The sequence below is a fragment of the Oncorhynchus clarkii genome, chromosome 31 (assembly GCF_045791955.1).
Source record: "Oncorhynchus clarkii lewisi isolate Uvic-CL-2024 chromosome 31, UVic_Ocla_1.0, whole genome shotgun sequence".
NCBI classification, from domain to species: Eukaryota; Metazoa; Chordata; class Actinopteri; order Salmoniformes; family Salmonidae; genus Oncorhynchus; species Oncorhynchus clarkii.
Window position 1 is genome coordinate 24,815,028 of NC_092177.1, and position 21,122 is coordinate 24,836,149.

At 40.9% G+C, this 21,122-nt stretch overlaps 2 protein-coding genes across 6 annotated transcripts in view; both read right to left on the reverse strand.

Annotated features, from left to right (window-relative positions):
- The window catches only part of LOC139390437 (macrophage colony-stimulating factor 1 receptor 1-like), a 28,772-nt gene extending 12,360 nt beyond the window's left edge, over nt 1-16,412 (reverse strand). The window contains exons 1-17 of one of the 3 annotated variants that reach the window (XM_071137560.1): nt 16,147-16,412; nt 15,824-15,940; nt 13,061-13,351; nt 12,624-12,911; nt 12,275-12,411; nt 11,864-12,026; nt 10,967-11,162; nt 7,089-7,204; nt 6,798-6,909; nt 5,611-5,810; nt 5,242-5,333; nt 4,922-5,048; nt 4,585-4,689; nt 4,364-4,474; nt 4,049-4,211; nt 3,801-3,880; nt 3,537-3,646 (exon numbers count right to left, since the gene is read on the reverse strand). In XM_071137560.1, the coding sequence (XP_070993661.1) occupies nt 3,537-3,646; nt 3,801-3,880; nt 4,049-4,211; nt 4,364-4,474; nt 4,585-4,689; nt 4,922-5,048; nt 5,242-5,333; nt 5,611-5,810; nt 6,798-6,909; nt 7,089-7,204; nt 10,967-11,162; nt 11,864-12,026; nt 12,275-12,411; nt 12,624-12,911; nt 13,061-13,351; nt 15,824-15,940; nt 16,147-16,393 (2,655 nt within the window). In that variant the 5' untranslated portion in view covers nt 16,394-16,412. Of the gene's footprint in view, nt 1-3,536; nt 3,647-3,800; nt 3,881-4,048; nt 4,212-4,363; nt 4,475-4,584; nt 4,690-4,921; nt 5,049-5,241; nt 5,334-5,610; nt 5,811-6,797; nt 6,910-7,088; nt 7,205-10,966; nt 11,163-11,863; nt 12,027-12,274; nt 12,412-12,623; nt 12,912-13,060; nt 13,352-15,823; nt 15,971-16,146 lie in introns of those variants that run through there. The other 2 variants (XM_071137561.1, XM_071137562.1) reach the window with 2 other exon arrangements.
- A 616-nt stretch (nt 16,413-17,028) lies between these two features.
- The window catches only part of LOC139390622 (platelet-derived growth factor receptor beta-like), a 45,354-nt gene continuing 41,260 nt past the window's right edge, over nt 17,029-21,122 (reverse strand). The window contains exons 21-23 of one of the 3 annotated variants that reach the window (XM_071137869.1): nt 21,016-21,121; nt 19,238-19,521; nt 17,029-18,852 (exon numbers count right to left, since the gene is read on the reverse strand). In XM_071137869.1, the coding sequence (XP_070993970.1) occupies nt 18,699-18,852; nt 19,238-19,521; nt 21,016-21,121 (544 nt within the window). In that variant the 3' untranslated portion in view covers nt 17,029-18,698. The remainder of the gene's footprint in view (nt 18,853-19,237; nt 19,522-21,015; nt 21,122) is intronic. The other 2 variants (XM_071137871.1, XM_071137872.1) reach the window with 2 other exon arrangements.

Here is a 21,122-nt window from a genome sequence, read left to right on the forward strand (position 1 = left end):
TTGATATTTTGTGTATTTATACAACAACTTAATGGGTTATTTATTTTAATTTTATTTGACCTTTATTTAACCGGGCAAGTCAGTTAAGAACAAATTCTTATTTTCAATGACGGCCTAGGAACAGTGGGTTAACTGCCTGTTCAGGGGCAGAACGACAGATTTGTACCTTGTCAGCTCAGGGGTTTGAACTTGCAACCTTCTGGTTACTAGTCCAACGGTTATCACTGTGCTTCATCTAATAGCACAACAAAATAACCTGGATTGCAGTTGAGATTACATTAAAGTACATGGTACAAGTGAGTAATGCCAAAATTTCCACTGATCTGAGACCATGAACATGTACAGTTTCAATGATTACATAAGTAGACATTTATTGTTGCATTAAACCAGGGGCGTCATGCACCCCAAAAATCTGAGGGGGCACAAAGTACATCAGGATGGACTATTTGAATTGGCCCTTTTTGAACTAACTCTTTTAACTCATCACATACTCTGCTGCTACTGTTTATTTTCTATCCTGTTGCCTAATCCCTTTACCTGTATGTACAGTGGGGCAAAAAAGTATTTAGTCAGTCACCAATTGTGCAAGTTCTCCCACTTAAAAAGCTGAGAGAGGCCTGTAATTTTCATCATAGGTACACTTCAACTATGACAGACAAAATCCAGAAAATCACATTGTAGGATTTTTAATTAATTTATTTGCAAATTATGGTGGAAAATAAGTATTTGGTCACCTACAAACAAGCAAAATTTCTGGCTCTCACAGACCTGTAACTTCTTCTTTAAGAGGCGCCTCTGTCCTCCACTCGTTACCTGTATTAATGGCACCTGTTTGAACTTGTTATCAGTATAAAAGACACCTGTCCACAACCTCAAACAGTCACATTCCAAACTTCACTATGGCCAAAACCAAAGAGCTGTCAAAGGACACCAGAAACAAAATTGTAGACCTGCACCAGGCTGGGAAGACTGAATCTGCAATAGGTAAGCAGCTTGGTTTGAAGAAATCAACTGTGGGAGCAATTATTAGGAAATGGAAGACATACAAGACTACTGATAATCTCTCTCGATCTGGGGCTCCACGCAAGATCTCACCCCGTGGGGTCAAAATGATCACAAGAACGGTGAGCAAAAATCCCAGAACCACATGGGGGGACCTAGTGAATGACCTGCAGAGAGCTGGGACCAAAGTAACAAAGCCTACCATCAGTAACACACTACGCCGCCAGGGACTCAAATCCTGCAGTGCCAGACGTGTCCCCCTGCTTAAGCCAGTACATGTCCAGGCCCATCTGAAGTTTGCTAGAGAGCATTTGGATGATCCAAAAGAAGATTGGGAGAATGTCATATGGTCAGATGAAACCAAAATACTCAACTCGTCGTGTTTGGAGGACAAAGAATGCTGGCCATGTATCGTGAGATTTTGAGTGAAAACCTCCTTCCATCAGCAAGGGCATTGAAGATGAAACGTGGCTGGGTCTTTCAGCATGACATTGATCCCAAACACACCACCCGGGCAAGGAAGGAGTGTCTTCGTAAGAAGCATTTCAAGGTCCTGGAGTGGCCTAGCTAGTCTCCAGATCTCAACCCCATAGAAAATCTTTGGAGGAAGTTGAAAGTCCGTGTTGCCCTGCAACAGCCCCAAAACATCACTGCTCTAGAGGAGATCTGCATGGAGGAATGGGCCAAAATACCAGCAACAGTGTGTGAAAACCTTGTGAAGACTTACAGAAAACGTTTGACCTCTGTCATTGCCAACAAAGGGTATATAACAAAGTATTGAGATAAACTTTTGTTATTGACCAAATACTTATTTTCCACCATAATTTGAAAATAAATTCATTAAAAATCATACAATGTGATTTTCTGGATTTTTGTTTTAGATTCCGTCTCACAGTTGAAGTGTACCTACGATAAGAACAGATCTCTACAGACCTCTACATAAGTAGGAAAACCTGCAAAATCCGCAGTGTATCAAATAATTGTTCTCCCCACTGTATCTACCTCAATTACCTTGTATCCCTGCACATCGACTCGGTACTGGTACCCCTTGTGTATTACCAATAGTTACTTATTGTGGATTTATTCCTCATGTTATTATTTTTCTATTATTTAATTTTTTTCTCTCTGCATTGCTGGGAAGGACCTGTAAGTAAACATTTCACTGTTAGTCTACACCTGTTGTTTACGAAACATGTGACAAATGAAATTAGATTTTGATTTGATGGCTAGGGCGGTTGCCTGGAGGGGGGCTAGGCCCCCTGTCCATAAGTTGGAGAATGTCACATTTTTCAATCACCTGAAACAGCTTTTTCATGTAATCTAGAGCCATAATCATTATGCTTAACTCTATGTAAAAAAAATATATGTATATATTATTTATAAAAAAAATATCAATGGGACAAATCTGAAGGGGCACATGCCCGTGTGACCCCTGTGGGAAAGAACATGTGACCATGAATGTGTAACCCATTTTAAGGTTGAATAAATACTGTTACATCAGTTTGTAAGATAGTAAATAGCCTAATGTTATGGCTGTCTTGCAAAAGTAATATTGACTTGATTTTGGTTGACAACGCAACCAAATTTCAACATTTAAAGGAGATGTACTATATCTACTGCCTGGATGGTTCCATCTGAGCCACTGGCTTAGTCTTATTCGTTTGTCTACACATTAATAATTTATATGTTGGATTCGGTCTCCATCTCAAACATCCAAGTGAAAGAATAGGACTAAATCAAATCAAAATGTAAATAAACTTTAAATACAGTTTGATTTGATTGAATCCTATTCTTTAACTTGTATTTTTGGTTTAGATGGAGACATAAATCTAACATATTTATTATTAACTTGTAGATTACATTTGAAGACAACCAAAGCTTCAAACCCTTGGTCTATGTTTAGTTGAATCCTGAGTTGAATTGAACCAAGTTGATGACTTCCCAAATGTTACATAGGCCTAAATAGCCTCATTGATGATATATTATTGATAAAATATGATTACATTTCATTTGCTCTGTTAAACCTACCCTTTGGAATTACTTCGATAGCAACAGTAAATTTATTAAATGGAGATCTCTCAACAATCGTTTTCACAACAGCACATTGATAATAGTCAGTAACAATTATCAATGCTAAGCAGGGCTGAGCTTTGTTAAAGATCGAATGTATAGCTGTAGATAGATCAATTTCCCCCAGCAGGAGGTACAAATAAATAAAAAATGTATGCATGGTTTGTCTATGTTGAAAATGGGTTGACATAATCCTGTGGTTAACATGTTACACTCAAAACAACAAATCCAAAGCATTTTCCACGTAGATTCCACATCACAATATGTTGACAAATCATGTTGAAACAATGTTGATTTAACCAGTTTGTTCCCAGTGGGTAATCTCTACCTGTCAGATGATATTTAAAAAAATATATAGTGTGACCAATTATCACCAAACATAATCTCAAACTGTGAAATATGCCTAGTTACACAAGCCTTGTTTCGCAAGCTTTGTTTTGAAACTGTGTGTTGATGTGACTCACGTTCTTGGCTGCCAGGAAGTCCAGACCTTGAGCCACCTGATAGGAGAACCTCAGCAGGTCATCCATGTCCAACGGCCACGAGTCTGGCCCTCCCTCCTCACACAGAGAGTCTGATAGAATAGAATAGAATAGAATAGAATAAAATAGAACAGAATATATCGATGTCCACCCAAATGTCTAACTTAGTCAAAGAACAATACAATGGAAAACTTGTGCAGTGACTGGTGCTTGATAAATGAGAAGGTAGAACGACAGATTGTTTACCCAGAGAGGAGTTGACGGGCTGGGGACCAGGCCTCATCTCCAGGTAGCTGTCAGAAGACACACTGGAGATCCCACTGTCACTGGGAGAGGGGAGGGGAGGAAGGGATCAGAGGGGGAGGGGGAGGTTCGGGAGGAGGCTAATCAGACAAAGTGGTTACGTCACCAGGCTGCTGCTGTATGTTGAATAAAGGTTACTGAGAGTCCACCTGCTTTTTCATGAGCTTGGTGAATGCCAACATGATCCATACCTTCTGATGAACTGTTTCTCCTCACAGACGTTCTTGTAGTCGCTGGTCTCTTCTGGTATCTCTGGCATGTTCATGACAGTGTTCAGGAAGGTCTCCTGCTTGTGTCGCAGGAAGTTCAGAAGGTCTCCATGACTACAGTACTCGGTGATCACCAGTACTGGTCCTTAGAGAAGATTAATGGATATTATTTTATAGAAATTGAGAGATTTTAAGCTTCCAAATATCCTGGATTTTTTAAGCTAAACATTTTGGTCGAATTTGATTCAAATACGTAAGTTTTTTCCATGCATTTTAAGGAGAGTGCTTCGTTCTCACCTGCCTGAGTGCAGGCTCCCAGCAGGTTGACGATGTTCTTGTGCTGTCCCAGGTGACTCAGGATCTTCAGTTCTGACATCAGAGCCTCTCTCTCATCTGAGTGGGCCCTGGCTGCAGAGAGAGAGAAATTACCCTGTACCACTCAGATCACAGACATTTTAGCAGCTTTAATCAATTCTTCTCCTGGATTAAAAAGTGTTCTCTTTTCAATGGATTCTGACCTTTGAGCATCTTGACAGCCACTCGTATCGCATTGTCGTCCTCCCCCAGACCATAAGCCGTGGCCTCCACCACCTTCCCAAAGGCCCCGGCTCCTAGGATCTTCCCTGCAGGTCACACAGCCAACACATCACTTACAAATGTAACTGTAAGTCAATATACTTTATTTTCGTAAGTAAATACAATTTATAGTTGTACATTTAGTTGAGATTCCATGCATTCGCCAACCAGCAAAAACTGCCTTTTCAAATCAAGATACAATGTATTACACAAGAGTGGAATATCTAACTCCAAAGTACCAAACCACTGCAGTATCCTGTTTAAGAAAAGGTCACAAACCTAGCTTGAGCTTGTCCCTGGGAAACTCCCACTTTTCATTGTACGGCAGCTGACTTGGGTCGATAAACGTGTAGTTGTTTCCATCACTGGCCTGGATGATCTTCCACCGGATCTCATATCTCGGTTTCTGCAAAGGGAAGGAAATGTTCATTAGTCAATCATTTGAAAAGCTAAAAGGAAACAATGATTTGAAACTAGAGATATTTGTGAATACTCTATTCATAGATATATCCATTTGTTACCAAGGTTTATTTTAGACGAGATTGCATACTGGTCTCTCAGTGTATTTTGTATATGGCAGAGGCTGTTGTGTGTCCTACCTGCTTGTACTTGTAGAGCAGGATGATGAGTAGCAGGATGAGGAAGGCCAGAACACCAGCTGCTCCCGATAGGGTGGAGGTGAACACTTTATCTATCCAATTAGAGAGCAGACGGAGAGTCAGGAGGGAGAATGTAGATGACACTCATAATGTTCTATGTATAATGGTTTTGGAATGGGTTTATGTGGAACTGAGGATGAATAGCTGTAGCTAAAGTAACAGATTATGTGAATCTGAATCAACAAATGAACGGACAGTTCATGTACAGTTCATGTACTTGACTATGATGACACAGAAACAAGGAGTGTGAACTAAGGATTAGACAGTAACCATGAGGATAGCCATGGATGACTGTGCTTTGACTCTTACCGGAAACTTCCATGGCGAAGGTGTCTTTGCCAACTCCGGCCAGGTTGAAGGCGACACACTCCACGGTCATCCTACGGTTGGACGGTCCCACGGTTAGGACGCTCTCGACTTCGACCGGCCCGTACTCCTCCCTCTGGACCTCCACCGTCTGTGCCAGGAGAGGAGCAGGCATCTGGAGACCTGTGTTGTTCTCATTGCACCTGTTCTCATAGAAAGGGATAGAGATAGGTTGACTCCCTCATTTAGTTATGACATCCAATACGTTATTATATTTAAAAAAAAACACCATAGTAGTGATATTCTGCGAAGAGTGCCTTTCGATATTTTAAGTAGAAATTGGGCACCAATATTTAATTTTAAAGCCTGTTATATTAAACGTAGTGCCCTTTAACATAGACAACATGGAGAATTTATGCATCTGATTTTTAATATATATAAAGACTTGCTGAAGTGCAAAAATTCAGCATTTTGTGGCTCTGTGCCTCTGTGACTTCTTAGTCGATTTTAACCCACTTAATCCCAACATTTCTCCAAGCTATTTTGTTGGTTTGACAGAGTCATTTCTGAAGATTATTATTTATTTTGTGTCATTCATTTACATATGTCCCTTATTTTAATGTCAACCCTGTCACGTGAATTGAACTCTCATTTTAACATGGTGAAATTGTTCCTTTTTTTTTATTCAAAAGGAACAAACACCTAATAATCAAACATAATGTAAAAGCAGGTGAGCTGGTTCTACTCCTTCAGGCGAACGTGTAGATAGATAGGCTAGAGAAGTATTAACAGTTCTTTTGTGGTGGAAAACTGAGCGTGTCGAACATAACACGTCAACCGTGTTACCAATAGATAGATAGGCTAGAGAAGTATTAACAGTTCTTTTGTGGGGGTGAAGTTTGCATTCAATTGCCACTCGCTGTTGCAAACAACAAGCTGCCATTCCCTCTGTCATCTTGCGATGTGAAAACATTTTTGTTTATGAAGTTGAACATGTGCTCTTTATGATTATTATTTTTATTTTTTTTACCAAGTTACACTTCTCAAAAGGCATTGAATTGGTGGAATGATCCATTATACCTATTTAGTCTCTCTTATCATCAATGATGGGTATTTCTGTGCTTATTAAGTCTCTATTTTACCACAGCAATATCATACCACTGCCCTCTAGTAACCCTCTAGTAACTTACGTGGCTCGGATTCCAGAGCACTGGTACCAGAGGATGATGGGAGCAGGATAACCGAACGACGTACACATGAGGCTGGTGATGTTCTCCCATCTCACCACGGCAACCGGCTTCTCTGCCAATCACGAGAGAGCATGGTTAAATAAACCATGTTTTAAATACAGATACAGATAGTCAATAGATGCCTTGATAAAAACTTGTATTCCTCAGAGAGTTGTTGTATGAACTGATGCAGTGCATCTGTATCATTATGTCTGTGTGTATAGATATTCAAACTACTGATACTTTACTCACGATACATTTGGACTTGGAATGTGATGGATGCGTTGGCCATGGCACTCCTGGCATAGAAGGTGTACTGGCCTTGCTCTTGTGCAATCATTCTCTTTAGCAGCAGGGTAGCGGAATACCTGAGGGGAAACCAGGCAGGATCTGTTGTAGCACCACTAGAGATCTAACCACTTGACAGTGGTGTAAAGTACTTGAGAAAAAATACTTTAAAGTACTACTTAAGTCGTTTTTTGGGGTATCTGTACTTTACGATTTATATTTTTGACTACTTTTACTTTTACTTCACTACATTCCTAAAGAAAAAAAATGTACTTTTTACTCCATACATTTTTCCTGACACCCAAAAGTACTCATTACATTACAATTCACACACTTATCAAGAGAACACATGGTGATCCCTACTGCCTCTGATCTGGCTGACTCACTAACCACAAATGCATCTTTTGTAAATGATGTCTGAGTGTTAGTGTGTACCCCTGGCTATCCTTCCATTTTAAAAACAAGAAAACGGTGCTGTCTGGTTTGCTTTATAGAAGCAATTTGAAATGATTTGCACTTTTACTTTTGATACTTGAGTATATTTAGAATCAAATACTTTTAGACTTTTACTCAAGTAGGATTTTACCGTGTGACCTTCACTTTTTCTTGAGTAACTTTCTATTAAGGTATCTCCTCAGGTATGTACTTAAGTATGTCAATTGGGAACTTTTTCCACCACTGCCACTGGAGATCAAACCACTTGAGATATAACCACTGGAGATCTAATCACTTGAGATATAACCACTGGAGTCTAACCACTGGAGATCTAACCACTTGAGATATAACCACTGGAGTCTAACCACTGGAGATCTAACCACTGGAGTCTAACCACTGGAGATCTAACCACTTAAGATATAACCACTGGAGTCTAACCACTGGAGATCTAACCACTGGAGATCTAACCACTGGAGATCTAACCACTTGAGATTTAACCACTTGAGAAATAACCACTGGAGTCTAACCACTGGAGATCTAACCACTGGAGTCTAACCACTGGAGATCTAACCACTTGAGATACAAACACTGGAGATCTAACCACTTGAGATACAACCACTGGAGACATAACCACTGGAGATATAACCACTGGAGATCTAACCACTGGAGATCGAACCACTGAATAGCTAACCACTGGAGATCGAACAACTGGAGTCTAACCACTGGAGATCTAACCACTTGAGATGTAACAACTGGAGTCTAACCACTGGAGATATAACCACTGGAGATATAACCACTGCAGATCTAACCACTGAATAGCTAACCACTGGAGTCTAACCACTGGAGTTCTAACCACTGGAGTCTAACCACTGGAGATCTAATCACTTGACATATAACCACTGTAGTCTAACCACTGGAGATACAATCACTGGAGTCCAACCACTGGAGTCTAACCACTGGAGTTCTAACCACTGGAGTCTACCACTGGAGATCTAATCACTTGACATATAACCACTGTAGTCTAACCACTGGAGATCTAACCACTGGAGTCTAACCACTGGAGATCTAACCACTGGAGTCTAACCCCTGGATATCTAACCACTTGAGATATAACCACTGGAGTCTAACCACTGGACATCTAACCACTTGAGATATAACCACTGGAGTCTAACCACTGGAGATCTAACCACTGGAGTCTAAACACTGGAGTCTAACCACTGGAGATCTAATCACTGGTGTCTAACCATTGAATAGCTAACCACTGGAAATCTAACCACTTGAGATATAACCACTTGATGTATAACCACTGGAGTCTAACAACTGGAGATTTAACCACTGGAGTCTATCCACTGGAGATATAACCACTGGAGTCTAACCACTGAATAGCTAACCCCTGGATATCTGACCACTGGAGTCTAACCACTGGCGATCTAACCACTGGATATCTAACCACTGGAGTCTAACCACTGGAGATCTAACCACTGGGGATCTAACCACTGGATATCTAACCACTTGAGATATAACCACTGGAGTCTAACCACTGGATATCTAACCACTTGAGATTTAACCACTTCAGTCTAACCACTTGAGATATAACCACTTGAGATATAACCACTGGATGTCTAACCACTTGAGATTTAACCACTTCAGTCTAACCACTTGAGATATATCCACTGGAGTCTAACCACTTGAGATCTACCAACTTGAGATCTAACCACTGGAGATCTAACCACTGGATGTCTAGCCACTGCAAATATAACCACTGGAGTCTAACCACTGGAGATCTAACCACTGGAGTCTAACCACTGGAGATCTAACCACTGGAGATCTAACCACTGGAGTCTAACCACTGGAGATCTAACCACTGGAGTCTAACCACTGGAGATCTAACCACTGGAGTGTAACCACTGGAGTCTAACCACTGAATAGCTAACCACTGGAGATCTAACCACTGGAGTCTAACCACTGGAGATCTAACCACTGGAGTCTAACCACTGGAGATCTAACCACTGGAGTCTAACCACTGGAGTGTAACCACTGGAGTCTAACCACTAAATAGCTAACCACTGGATATCTAACCACTGGATATCTAACCACTTGAGATATAACCACTGGAGTCTAACAACTGGAGATCTAACCACTGGAGATCTAACCACTGGAGCCTAACCACTGAATAGCTAACCACTAGATATCTAACCACTAGAGATCTAACCACTAGAGTCTAACCACTGGAGATCTAACCACGGAAGATCTAACCACTGGAGTCTAACCACTGGAGATCTAACCACTGGAGTCTATCCACTGGAGATCTAACCACTGGAGTCTAACCACTGAATAGCTAACCACTGGATATCTAACTACTAGAGTCTAACCACTGGAGATCTAACCACTGGATATCTAACCACTGGAGTCTAACCACTGGAGATCTAACCACTGGAGTCTAACCACTGGAGATCTAACCACTGGAGATCTAACCACTGGAGATCTAACCACTGGAGATCTAACCACTGGAGTCTAACCACTGGAGTCTAACCACTTGAGATATAACCACTGGAGATCTAACCACTGGAGATCTAACCACTGGTGTCTAACCACTGGAGATCTAACCACTGGAGATTTAACCACTGGAGTCTATCCACTGGAGATCTAACCACTGGAGTCTAACCACTGAATAGCTAACCACTGGATATCTAACTACTAGAGTCTAACCACTGGAGATCTAACCACTGGATATCTAACCACTGGAGTCTAACCACTGGAGATCTAACCACTGGAGTCTAACCACTGGAGATCTAACCACTGGAGATCTAACCACTGGAGATCTAACCACTGGAGATCTAACCACTGGAGTCTAACCACTGGAGTCTAACCACTTGAGATATAACCACTGAAGATCTAACCACTGGAGATCTAACCACTGGTGTCTAACCACTGGAGATCTAACCACTGAAGAAATAACCACTGGAGTCTAACCACCATGCTCAATTGTTACAGCATATAGAAAGACGGGGAGCCGGCTGGTGAACTAGATTACTGGAGCTCTTTAACAAAAGAGCAATGAGTGCAGATGGTGTGATGTGCTGAATACTACATCATGGTTCTCCTCAGACTGTTGCTACTATGCCTCATCATGGAGGTAAAACATTACAGAAGCTCCTTCCTTCTGGTTTCATAGTACAGAACTCTCTGGACCGCTGAGTTTGTGTCAGATAAACTAATAAACTGCTGCTGCTGCTTACCCATTCTACATTTTTACTGTGAACAAGTCAGCTTCTGATCTGTGAACATTTCACATTGACACTGTCTCACACCCGTTTTCTGTTGCTGCGCATTTGTCCAACAGGCCCAAACGTCTTCCCAATACAGTAGCTTCATTCAGTCAGTTCCCTTCACCTTGTTGTGCTCACCTGTTGTTGTAGCGTGTGAAGATGTGTTCCTGTGTGGGCGAGGACGTTGGGGTGTCCCAGCTCTGGGCTATGATCTGGGGGTATGCCTCGATCAGGACACAGAGCTTCAGGTCCTCCCCCTCGTTCACTTCAATGGACAGGCCTTGGTGGGCTAGTTTGGAGGACAGCTGGGGGGACAGACGGATGTAGGGCTCCTCTGGACAGGGACACAGAGAAACATGGAAGGGTTATATTTAAGGTTAGCCAGGGTTGTATTCCTTAGGCACCAAATCAAAGAAAATGAAAAATATTGATTTTCCTTTCCCTTGTAAAAAGTTTTGCTGCAGTTTGCCCTAATGAATACAATCCAGTTCTGTGACTGGAATGTGTTCTATTATACAATGGGTTTGTCTGATCCTGGATGCTGGTTGGTTATAACCATTGGTTGTCTTTTCACGGCTGTTGTCTATTTGGACAATGAGATTGATCAATGAGATAACAACCTATATTCACGCACTCAAAAAGACCGCCAAAATGTTGTTGAGTTTCCAATGTGTTATCAACCACAAACCACAACCAAATTCCAATGGAAAAACAATGTCAGATGTTTTATTTAGTTGTCACCCAGATGTCTACCACTACGATTTCAACCATTTAAAATCACATCAACGTTAAAATGTGAATATAATGTCAGATATTTTGTTTATTTATACAACAGCTGAATGTGTTATCACTATGCATCATCAAATAACAGAACCAACTGACCTGGATTGCAATTGAGATTACATTAAAAGTACATGGCGCAAATGATCAACACTGTTCAAACATGCAGCAGGTTGGGAGATTGGGAACTTATCTGGGCTAGCTAAAGCCAACTTCATAAAATTGGTGGAACGACACAGTTGTGCATTAACTAACCTACGACCAGCAGGTAGGTGGCAGAGCTATTGACTCCAGCCTCATTGGTTCCAGTGCATGTAATGTTCCCTGTGTCTGACTGGTCTACTGCAGGGATGGTCAGGATGCTTTCAATGTCCAGACGGCTGTCTTTAGACTGGACATTCTCCTCTATGGTGGATCTCTGTAAGAAGTAAGAAGAGACAGGAAACATTTTTTATCCCGAAGACCTATTATCATGCACTTTGTTTTGGCCAACTCTGGGATAGAGCTACAGCTTGTGACACAGTGGAACAAATAGGTTGTTTCAGAAACTCTGTCAGTGGAACAAATAGGTTGTTTCAGAAACTCTGACAGTGGAAGAAATAGGTTGTTTCAGAAACTCTGACAGTGGAACAAATAGGTTGTTTCAGAAACTCTGACAGTGCTTGCCTTCTTGGAGCTGTAATTCCAGGTGACGTTGTAGTTGAAGTTAGGGTTGTGTGTGGTGCAGTGGATTCTCAGCTTCTCTCCCACGATACGAACATACTCATCCTTCTCCAGGAATACGTAAGGTGGGAAACGCAGCCCTGGACACAGAGGGAACCAGATACACGACATGTATAATAAAGCAACATACTCCTTTTTCAATTAAACTCAATTTTGAAAATATCAAATTTGTACACATTGTACAGTATGGTACAGTACGGACCATGGGCCTGATCAAGTTTGTACAGTATGCTTTGACTTAGGTCTGGTCACTTTATCTAAAGTATCCCTCCACAACACTCAACCTACTCACTTTGAATGATGTTGATGGAGAAAGCCTTGGACGTCCTCTCCACCCCGTGGAGCTTGGCGCTACAGACATAGTCTGCATTGTAGCTGGGTTGGAGGTTGCGGATAAGGATGCCTCTGCGGGGGTCTGCTGTGTAGTTCATGCCTGGGGGTACGGAGGTGCAGTTGTCCATGCGGAGCCCCAGGTCTGTAGCCTCTGGGTCAGTTAGCAGGCAGGGGAGCAGATAGTTCTCCCCCTCCTTCCTCACCACACTCAGGGACGTGCTGCTGGTCCAAAATAGGCTGTCTGGGTCTGATGGAGAAGGTGGGATGTGTTAGAATGAGAGATACTAGGGAGATAAGCAAACAAAAACCATGCCCCCAAGACTTTTAAAATCAAAATCATCCCTCTCTCTACAGGTATGGTAAATTAACAGCAACTCAGTACTCTTCTGAGCTTACCTTTCACATACACGTGCACTGTAGAAAACACGTTCTGGCCCTTGACGTTCACACTGGTATATTCACACTTATAGGTCCCAGTGTGTTCTGCAGAGGGACGTTCCACCCTGAAGGTTCTGACTCTCCCCTTGACCTTGGAGATGAAGCGCTTGTGTTTGGCCAACCGGGTCAGCCAGTTGACTGGCCCATCACCCTCACACCTCAGGACTAATGGGGTGCCTGGGTTCAGTACTACCTCAGACCCAACCACGAGTTGGGAGTTGAGTTTGATTACAGGATGCCGCCATTGTGCTGAGGGAAACAGAGACCAGAGATGTTAAAACTCCATCACTATATTGGGCTGTTTGTATTGTTATTATAGCAGTACATGGACATACACTTTAATGGTTAGGACAGACTACTTCTTGACCATGTGACCAGACCAGGAAACTCAAAACATGGTTAAATCAATTGGTGTTCATCAACAACTCAGATCACTATTTCTTTCTGTTTTGACCTTTCCATGAAGACCGAGGAGAACTGAAAGTCGTCCTGGTCACTCTGCGTTAAACAGTTAACTTGGACACTGCAAATTCAGGAAACACATTGCAGAGCTGGCCCTAAAGGAGAGGTCTCACTCCCTCTCTCACTTCTGCTTTCCAACTCTGTATCTATGTCATGATGAAAGGAGACTTACTAACTAGCAATGACCCCAGCATGCAAAGTCTCCTATAGGCTACCCATACCCTCGTATTGCCTTGCCCCTTTACACCCTCAAACACAAGAAAAAACAAACAAAGAGTTGACTCAGTGTTTTCTCGTCCAAAAACAGAAGGGACAGATGCAGACAGAGGGAGACAGAGGGAGCTATATGGGGTGTAAAGACCATGGAGATGTTCTCCCTTGGGGTGTGACAAAGCTAACTGCTGCCTGGTGACACACAGAGAAACAATGCCTTCTTTGAGACACTCCAACAACTTACTGGGGTCAAGGGGGTTTTAAGAACATCAAGACAAATCTCCAGTAGAAGATGGCTTTAAAGGACATTTCTAGTTGTTTTCTTCTTTTAAATCTATAAAACCTCATTTGGGCTTTCTCATGGTGCAGTTTTATTCAGCATTCACTCTACTGTATTTGGCAACCATGAAGCAGATGAAACATCATCATGAAACATCTCAACACTACAGCAGCCTAAGTGTTCCCTCCATTTGTTCTTACATGTAAAGTTTGTTTCTTGTTTTATCTCAAAGCAGAACTGAGATTTGTTGTTCAGCAGATGTTCTTATTTATCACAGTCCACAGCTCAACTTTAGAGGGTCAGAGGGAGGGGGCTGTTCTTGGTTTTGTGCCATTCAGCATTCTGGGTCTAGATTTCCTGATAACATTACACACCACCTTCCTATGGACTCCAAGTATACTAGCTGCCTATCAAATACATATGGCTGTGATACAATGGAGCAAGACCTCAGCCATATGTACAGGACAGTACTGTCCTACATATGATTGTTCATATTCAAGACCTCAGACACATGCTTCTTTGATATGTTGTCTGATAAATGTGATGTGACATTTAAAGGGGCAATCTGCAGTTGCTACACCCATTTTTGGAGTAACAAATCAATGGTATGTACTCATTGATTCTTGAAGAATATAACTTAGAAATGCCCCATGAGCTAAGTTCAACTGTCATACTCCATCAGCACACATGAAAACAATTCTACAGTTTACTATATAATACTACAGAACTTACTATAGAATTCTGTAGTAAACTGTATTATACTGTAGAATACTATAATACACACTATAGTAAACCCCGATCATGTGTGTACTTAGTATAGAATGCTGTATACTGTCGAATTTACACTATAGTAAATTCTACAGTATTATCCCCCCCAAAAACACTGTATAAAATGCTACAATAATGTCCGCAATAACACTACAGTAAATAATACAGTATACTACATTCTGCAAAAACACTACAGTAAATACTACAGTATACTACAATCTGTAAAACACTACATTAATTACTATAGTATAAACTACAGTATTATTTTACTACAGTATTCATAGTTAACTGTAAATACAAAATACTACAGTACTGACTTTAGTCCGCAAAAACAATGCATTGAATACTACAGTAAACTCTGCAAAAACTCTACAGTGAATACTACAGTATACCATAGTATACTATAGTATTTTTTTCATGTGGGAGAACCCAAAATATGAGCTTGGTTTACTCCAATGTTTGTAAACAATGCAAATGTAAACAAGCACTAAATAGCCTCAAAACATGGTTAAAAATATAAATTTGATATCATGGATGGTCAGTCTTTGCATCCATAGCCATGTCTATTGCTTTGAGAGTGGCTACATTTCTCCAAACAATAACAGTAGCGGGGAAAATGTGTTGTTATTGTTTTTAACTGCTGAATTGGAGCTTTAAATTGCATTTTTAGTCAGGCATTATCCACGTAAAAGTATGGAGGACACAAGAGCTGCATTAAATACAATATCAACAATACTACCAAGTGGCCCGTGTGGTCCAACTGTTACACATGTATGCCAGAAGGTTCAAATCAGGCCCACCTCCCCTTTGACTCACCCTCCCACTATCTCCCCTGTCTTTCCAAACTTTACTATCTATTCAAAAAAGCAAAATAATTCCAAAAGGAGTGGGACTGCTCCACTCCTTCAAATAAAAAAGACCTTTAAACGACAGAACCAAACCAAGTCATGAACCTGAATGCCAATATAATCCAGTACTAAACAGGTGTTGAGACTTACCTTGAGCTGCAGTGGGCAGGATCCCCAGCAGAAAGGCCAGGTACAGCACCATCCTGGATCTTTTCCAGCTCTGTGTCTGGCTGTATGTCTGTATGTCTCGGAGTGTTGTTATTTCGTCTGTGGTCAAGGAGAGAAATGAGGAGTCATCAGGTTGGAACTCTGCTGTCATACACTTCTTCTTTTCTAAGGACGAGTGGGAAAACAAAACGTACAGGATTTGTCACTTTGAAATCTGGAAATATAGGCCATACCTTACTGAAAGCCTATTCAAATGTGATTTGAACATGGCTAAGATTGTAAACATCAGATGAACTCTACTGTACCTGTAGATGTCTTCAGCACTGTGGTAAGATCTGACCTCACCAAGCTGTATGGGTCCAGCATCCAGGAGCGAGTAAAGTCCCGCCAACCCTGTTTCTCTTCAGTCTCCGTCTCTCTTAGTCTGACACGCAGACAGTAAAAGAGATATAAACAGACAGACGGACAGACAGAGGTGTCACGCTCCCCGCTAATGACCATGCGTCTCGGTTTGGTTAGCAAACAGGCCGGCCCTCCCAATCCTAATGCCATGGTGCTGAGAGCTGAGACTAATCTCCTGTGATGGTGGTCACACTGCTGCACTGCTGCCTAGCCTGCCGGCCTAGCCCCAGCCTGTTCCAGCCAGCCCCAACCCAGGCCTCCATGGTCCTCAGCCACAAGTGGAGCAGAGGGCTGGGGCTTCTGGGAGGACAGTAAAAAGACCTCTTTGATGGCCCACAGAATGGAACCAGGGAATAGAGAGAGAGAGTGTGTGTGTGTGTGTGTGTGTGTGTGTGTGTGTGTGGGGGGGGGGGGGGGGGGTTCTGCTGAAGGCTCAAAAAAGAGAGGCTTTGATAGGACTGGTTTATAAGGGATGATATAAGTCTATCTGGGCTTGGGAAACTTTGTTTGGATTTGCTGATTCTCAACAGCTAGCTCTTCGAGTTAAGCTCAATTCATGTGGGGACGTTTTATCTCTTCTACATTGATTGAATAAAGCCAATGCATTAGAAGACAAGTCTGTGTAGCAAGCATGTGTTGTTGTTGAAGTTATGACAGCTGAACAACACAATTCATATTTTCTGTTAAATAGCAGTACTCTGCATGTCATTGAACTACTAAAAAATAAACAACCGGAACTGTCCCTCATTAGCTAGTTTAAAAGAAGACAGTAAGGACAAAAGTAAATGATCTATCATATTTTCATTATAAACTTTTATTTTCACATAAACGTTTATAAACTACATAGAAAAATACATTTGTAAACATACAGAGAAGTTTTGGTACAATAGCGTGTGTGTGGTGAATATTCTACAATATGTAGTGTTCTGCATTCTGTGTTCCTATACCATGTGACAAATATGTACAAGGAAGCATGTCATTTATATTTCACTGGTAGTGTATGTAACGATAGGAGAACCTCTGCGAGCAAGTGGCAAATTATCTCAGGTATCATATAATTGCTTCAAGAATATAGATTCAAATCTTTATAGCCATATTTCTGTAGAAGATCTCCTTCCATAGAAATGTTTATTGTATATCCTTTCATATGGATACTATAGGCCATATATTTGTTTCTTTCATAGAACTTTATACAATACAAATGCACTTCAAAGATCTCACTTATTAGTCACAGTACAAAACAACGTACTAATCTTGTACCAGGTGTGCTAAGGCAGTGATATGCTCAGATTATTTCTCATTCAGTCAGTACCGCTGTGTAAAAACATACATTTCTTTCATATCTCTCATAATCATTCAATCTCTTATCTACTGTACCTTAAATCCTTTTCTTGGAAATGTTTTCCTAAACATTGTAAAGTGCAACATTTATACAGAATTGTTTAAAACAAACACTACATAAAATGTAAAAATAAATCTATATAAAACTAAAGACAACATAAAATGATAATTTGAGACATACCATTTACTGAGTGTATAATGTTCTGCTCAATTAAGGCTGATGTATGCTTAGCTCTTCTCAAAATGTATTACATTCTCGCAAAATAACCTGGAGTAGAAAATAGAAAGTACGCATTTGTAACTTAAGGACACAAACAAAACAAAAAAATCCTCAGTGCAACTAGAATATCATATTCAATTAATGTTAAGAAGTATAGATGCCATAAGATTGTGTTAATGTTTTTTTTTTTTTACCAACTAAAGTACCTGTCAGAAAACTGGAACTTTTTCACACAAGCAAAATGTAACAGTATATACTCCACTTTTAATGATTTTCAAAACTTGACAGGTTTTGGAGGCTTAATGTTTTTATCTTCAAAATATATATAGTTCTGCATGTAGTTCTGTCCTTGAGCTGTTCTTGTCTATTAATGTTCTGTATTATGCTATGTTTCATGTTTTGTGTGGACCCCATGAAGAGTAGCTGGTGCTAATGGGGATCCAAATAAAATACAAAATAGCATCAAAATACAACACATGTGAAAGGAAACACGTGAATACAAATCACCATAGAAACACTGCAATAGTGACCACAATGCTACATACAGTATTTTACAAATCATGAATCCCTAACTTAAAAGTAACTTCTTATGTGATACTAATACTTATTTTCTTATGCGAGGGCTTTGCAAATGATCCCTTTATTCAAGATGGAGTAGTTTGCATCATCAATCAACCACAATGATTAAATGTGTCACTCTCATAGTAAATATAGATTTTGAATAGATTTTCAACACAGCATTCTTTTGAAAGCACCAATTGTTGAATATTTGCTAAAGCAGTGGGAGTTGTTTGTGTTGTAAAAGTCACCTTCTAATTGAATTTGCTACATTTTTCTCTTAATCCACTAAAGCTATTCAGGAATGTCATACTTTCACCAAGTTCCTTGAAAGGCTCACAGGAAGCTGTCTTCCGCTTCCGGTGTTCCAGAGGACTCCAGTGGAATCAGGGCCTGGTTGGCATGGAGATATTTATCCTCTGGAATGGTGTCTGCCTCCACTGTCTCCTGGGAGATGGAATCAGCCTCCTCGTCCTCCAGAGCCCGAGAACTACAAGGAATAACATCACACATGTTCTTTCACGAACCTATCTGTGATTCTATGGTTTATTTCAGGTGAAAATTATGCATTAATCACAGTAAGGCGCCAATAAATTCCATTTAAACTATTACTTTTAAACCATCTAGGCTCGTCTTAGATTTCTGCTTAAATATCCTGTGCACTGTATGCACAATCCTTATTGCTCACAATGTATACATTGTAACATAAAACAGCTTTTGTCTCAATCCCACATCTGGCTGTGTGGGTTGGTGTTGTAACAATACAAGGTCCTCTAGAGTAAATCTGCCTCATCTGTCCTGCATACCAAGCACTTGGCACACATCTGCAGTCAGTCAGTCAGTCAGTCAGGCAGTCGTATGTCAGATGGCTATACCTTGCGAGGCTTTTCGTTGGCATGTCGTTAGCCTCGGAGCAGACTTCCTCCTCAGGCTTGGGGTCTGGGATGGGGATGATGTAGTCGTTGTAGGAAGCTTCCTCACCATCTGCCTCGGGTCTGAAGTCCCCAGTGAGGGGGTAGGGGTTTGTGTCCTGGGGGGTGGCAGGGGCGGTGGACGGGGTTAGGGCCGGAGTGGGGAAGTGAGAGGAGAGCCTGGGTTTGGTGCGGACCACGGCTGGGTGGTCACGCTTGAAGAACTCATCGTTGACCTGGCAGTATCTCTACACCAATAAACAATCAATAAATATCAAACTGATGCATGAATCATACATCCATAAACAATGCATACATATTTTACATACACTACCATTTAAAAGTTTGGTTGTCACTTAGAGATGTCCTTGTTTTTGAAAGAAAAGCTAATTATTTGGTCCATTAAAATAATTGATCAGAAATACAGTGTAGACATTGTTAATGTTGTAAATGTCTATTGTAGCTGGAAACGGCTGATTTTTAATGGAATATCTACATAGGCGTACAGAGGCCCATTATCAGCAACCGTCATTCCTGTGTTCCAATGGCACGTTGTGTTAGCTAATCCAAGTTTATAATTGTAAAAGGCTAATTGATCATTAGAAAACCCTTTTGCAATTATGTTAGCACAGCTGGAAACAATTGTTCTGATTAAAGAAGCAATAAAACTGGCCTTCTTTAGACTAGTTGAGTATCTGGAGAATCAGAATTTGTGGGTTCGATTACAGGCTCAAAATGGCCAGAAACAAAGAACTTTCTTCTGAAACATGTCCATCTATTCTTGTTCTGAGAAATTAAGGCTATTCCATGCGGGAAATTGCCAAGAAACTGAAGATCTTGTACCAAGCTGTGTACTTCTGCCTTCACAGAACAGTGCAAAGTGGCCCTAACCAGAATAGAAAGAGGAGTGGGAGGCCCTGGTGCACAACTGAGCAAGAGGACATTAGAGTGTCTAGTTTGAGAAACAGACGCCTCACAAGTCCTCAACTGGCAGCATCATTAAATAGTACCCGCAAAACAGCAGTCTCAACTTCAACAGTGAAGAGGCGACTCCGAGATGCTGGCCTTCTAGGCAGAGTTCCTCTATCCAGTGTCTGTGTTCTTTTGCCCATCTTAATCTTTTCTTTTTATTGGCTAGTCTGAGATATGGCTTTTTCTTTGCAACTCTGCATAGAAGGCCAGCATCTTCACTTCATTTTTCAGTAATAAGAATAGACTGATCAGTATCAGAAGAAAGTTCTTTGTTTCTGGACATTTTGAGCCTGTAATCGAACCCACAAATTCTGATTCTCCAGATACTCAACTAGTCTAAAGAAGGCCAGTTTTATTGCTTCTTTAATCAGAACAATTGTTTTCAGCTGTGCTAACATGATTGCAAAGGGTTTTCTAATGATCAATTAGCCTTTTAAAATTATAAACTTGGATTAGCTAACACAACGTGGCATTGGAACACAGGAGTGATGGTTGCTGATAATGGGCCTCTGTACACCTATGTAGATATTCCATTAACAATCAGCTGTTTCCAGCTACAACAGTCTTTTACAACATTAACAATATCTACACTGTATTTCTGATCAATTTCATCTTATTTTTATGGACAACATTTTTTGCTTTTCTTTCAAAAACAAGGACATTTCTAAGTGAAACTTTTGAACGGTAGTGTATGTCAATGTGGAAACACCTTGGTCCTCAGATGCACAGATACATGTAAAGCAGAAGAACCCTGTATATTAATAAGGTACCTTTTTATAGCTGTCTGTGAGCATGTTCCCCATTGTGTGCACCAGAAAAGAGAACTCTGGCCTTCTCTCGTACTTCTCATCCCAGCACTTCTGCATGACTTCATAAC